General features: G+C 33.7%; 1 protein-coding gene across 1 annotated transcript; it reads right to left on the reverse strand.

Annotated features, from left to right (window-relative positions):
• Window positions 1–830: 830 nt before the first annotated feature.
• LOC137246105 (uncharacterized) lies at window positions 831–3,543 on the reverse strand. The gene has a single exon (XM_067777199.1). The coding sequence runs from the start codon at window positions 3,541–3,543 to the stop codon at window positions 1,567–1,569; it is 1,977 nt and encodes a 658-aa protein (XP_067633300.1). The 3' UTR covers window positions 831–1,566.
• Window positions 3,544–3,935: the final 392 nt, after the last annotated feature.

Below are 3,935 nucleotides of genomic sequence, written 5' to 3' on the forward strand. Positions count from 1 at the left end.
TAGGCATACAGAAAGGCTAGGAGCGCCTTATCGTCGTTGCTGTAGGAGTTGTAAAGAAGATGAGGAGGAGGAAACGGTGGTTCACCTCATTTGCAACTGCCCAGCGCTAAGCGGAGCACGGCAGCGCTTTCTGGGAGCTCCATTTCTTGATACTATGAGTCAGGTTGTGGAGCATGACGTCAAGGACCTGGTAGATTTCATCAGGTCCTCAAAATGGTTCGAAGAGGAGAGGTAACGGTGTTTTTCGTGGTATCACAACGGGCCTAGTACTACTGGCCTAAGTGTGCCCTCGGGCAGCCACCCCAACCTAACCTAACCTACCTAACCTAATTTTCTGGGTTAATTTTATTTTCAGCTCTTAGTCCAAAAATCATTTAGTTGATGTGGCAAAAATTTTTTTTGATATAATCCATCAATAATGATTCATGAATGAGACGTCATTATTTCAAATTAATCAAATGTATTAGTGTATATTTTATAGGGAGCCCGTAAATTCTTTAGTCCCGGGCACGGATTTTCTCTCTACGGCCCTGCTCACACATATACATAGAAGACAGAAACCAGAAATAAATATGCAGAAATGAGATACACAAACGAGAAATAAGTAAGCATGTGCTCGAGATGGCTGCTCCGAACGTCAGGACCCTCGGATAAATAGACGAACGAGGCAAGAGTATAAAAGCAGTGCAAGTTGTGAAATAATCAATCAGTTTGATTTTAAGCGTTGTAAGTGAAGTACGCGAGTAATTTAATTGTTAAGTACTATTACCAAATTATGTAGTTTTGTAAATAAAAAGCAATTTACTATACTGAATATTTGTGTTATTTATTTGACAGTTGAATGATTACAGAAGTTGCTGAATAAGCAAGGATTCCTAAAATTAGTTACAATATACATTAGCTGCTAGAAATCACGTCCATCTGCACCGCATTAATTACAAATTCCCATTGCTCGGGATCAGAGTCCATCATTGTGAATGATAACTAAGTGTGATATCTTCTGCATAGACGTCAAAATTCCAAAGTGATTGGATCACCCGATTTGTAATTGATTATCGCGGTCTCATTCTGTATCCCTTTCTATCACCCGCTGAAGATAGGCGCCGCCATATTGAACACCCTGTCAAAACGCTAAAAAGTAGCCATATTGAACATCCTGTCAGGCAGTTGACAGATAAGATATCACACTTAGTCATCATTCACAATGAATATACATATGTATTCTAGACACGGTTTCGAATTTGAGCCTAAATTTTAAACCATTCATCGGTTAGAGCAATTTTTTAAACTTTTTTGTACTAAATTGGATAGCTTTTTATTAACTACCATGTTTTTTATTTCATTCAGTTTCAAATTGAACCTTGTTTGAACAATAAATGCAAAATCGTCAAGTTGTTTGAAAACAAACTCGAAAACGTTTCAAAAATCTAAAAATATAAATTCACCAGTACTTCTAGGTTTGAAACAAAACTAAAATGTTTAAAAAATCTTAAAATAAAAACTTGTATACACGCCTTGTTTCAAAGATTCATATCTAGGCTCAAACTTCTAACCGTGTAAAATTGTTTAAATTATTATTTTACTTTTAGCAACTTTATCAATTAATAGTTCAATACAGAACACCACAAAACTTGCAGCAAAACCACTTAAAAGTAAAATTACCATCAACTTCATATCGCTTAATTTCATATTTTTATAATCTATTGAATTACTAATGTCCGCCAATGATGTAATATTTGCATTAACCATATCATAAAATGTTAAAGTTTTCCAATGATCCATCAAACCCGTCTCAATTACGCGTATAATTGTCTGATCTAACAATGCCTTAAACTCAGAGTTTTCTTGCATTGGTATGCTCAACATTAAAATGTGACGCAATTGTAAATTTGGTGCAGCACAAAAAATTTGTTTAGCAAAAAATTGTTGTTGCAGTTGAGCAAATGCCCAATGAGCTTCGGATATACTATAAGCATAATTTGTATTATAACCATAACGACAACGCAAGAAATTCGACATATTCGTTGATTCAATTATTTGGGTCATTAAGCGCTCATATTCCGGGCCCATCATTAATTTCACCGCTCCAACTTCACTTTCTACCATCATAATTTTTAAATTAGTACCAAGAAAATCTTCAAATTGCGTAATACTGTTTGTTAAAGGTGGTGTTGTTAGCAAAGTTTCATAATATGCTGCATATAAATTATTTATAAATACACCCAAAATAAATAGATAATGTATTACTGTAATGTAATTGGTTCTCAAAACACTAGGTTGACCGAGGATAGCGCGAAAAACTTTATCATTAAATAAAATTCGTGATATTAGAAACCATTTTGTATTATGTCTACGTTTCGTTGTACTTCGCTTGTCACTGACATAAAAAATAAAGAGTGCATCTAAAGTGGCTACAATCAAACCTGTAAATAATAATATTAAACAAATATTTGTACTTATTATTCTAGCGGGTATTTCTGCATAGGATATATGACGTGGACAAGGTACTATTACCATCCAACTACCAAATTCAAACGGATATGACATATGATGTAATTTTTTACCCGCATCCGTAAGAACCACTGTTATAGGTAAATCAAGACGCCTTTTATCGGTCAAATTTATTAGTTCCTCATTACATTTAATATCATCAATAGCAACAGGATGCAAAAGTTGTAAGGTGGCATTAAATTTTTTAGCGAAAGCTTTTATTAAATACCCAACATAACCGCTCAGCTGCTGATTTCCATTGCCATCCGTATAAAGTACAGTACGCGGATTTAATTGATCTGGCAACGTTAAAATTCGTCTTTCATGTAAATTTGTAAAATTCGCTATAAAATAATGTTCACTAGAGTTGACATTAATATGTGTCATATATCCATATGGAAATGGTTGATAACGATAAAAATAGCCACTTGTATGAAAATCTTCTAAAAATATTAACACATTCAACATTTGTTGCTCTTTCAGATATGCAGTAAGCCATTTGAAGTTGTTAGAAGTAGTACCCAAAATACTGTGCAATAAAAATATGATACGCGTTTGTCGCATATGATTCAAATTCTTAGCTAATGCATCAAGTAAGGCGGTTGTTGCATTTGAACTTTCAACCTCACTCAAACACGCAATTGTAAGCACTTCAGTATTAAAGCTTGCTTTAGGATAATCACGTCCAAATGGTGATAGCCAAAAAATTGGTACATTTTTAGCAAAATTTTCATGCGTGCACATGGAGTCAACATTGTTTGCTGTTTGTTCTTGTTTTTGTATGAATATAGTGTCAATACGTCGTTCTTTATTAATTTTATTTATAATTCGCTCAAAATGTGTGTACTTTTCGTTGTTATTGACATGACAGCATGCAAAACTTTTCGCAAATTTTCTACAGTGTTGATTGCATGAAAATTCTCTTCTATCTGCAAAAGCGGTTCGTTTTGGTACAGCGAGACCGTTTGTTTTGTGCGCTTCACTGTCGTATATCTCCGCATAAAGTGACGCAATGATTGTCAAAACCCGTAGCAATTTATGGATAGAACACATTCTCTGAATTAGTTTCTTAAGCGTTGTCAATAAACTACTCTTGGCTGAACTCTTCTATTTGTCAATATTTATACTGAATCCTGAACGAATTAAAATATGAAATATATTCGAATACGCATCCTGAACAAATTGAGAGGAGTGTCTACCTGTTATACCTACAGCAGCGAACAGAAAAATGGCACTGGCATTTTTTTTTTTTTTTTTTTCAAATTTCGTCAGTTAAAATAATTATTTTATTTTCGATATTTTAAGAATGAAAACTTATTTGTAAACCTTTTTGAAAAAAAAATCGAAAATTCGAGAAAATTTTAGAGAAATTTCGAAGTTTTTACAGATGTACATCGCAAAAAAGTTTAGTCTAACAAAGTACAAGCAACAGGTCTCTCAAAACT

Source organism: Eurosta solidaginis, chromosome 3 (assembly GCF_040869045.1).
Source record: "Eurosta solidaginis isolate ZX-2024a chromosome 3, ASM4086904v1, whole genome shotgun sequence".
NCBI classification, from domain to species: Eukaryota; Metazoa; Arthropoda; class Insecta; order Diptera; family Tephritidae; genus Eurosta; species Eurosta solidaginis.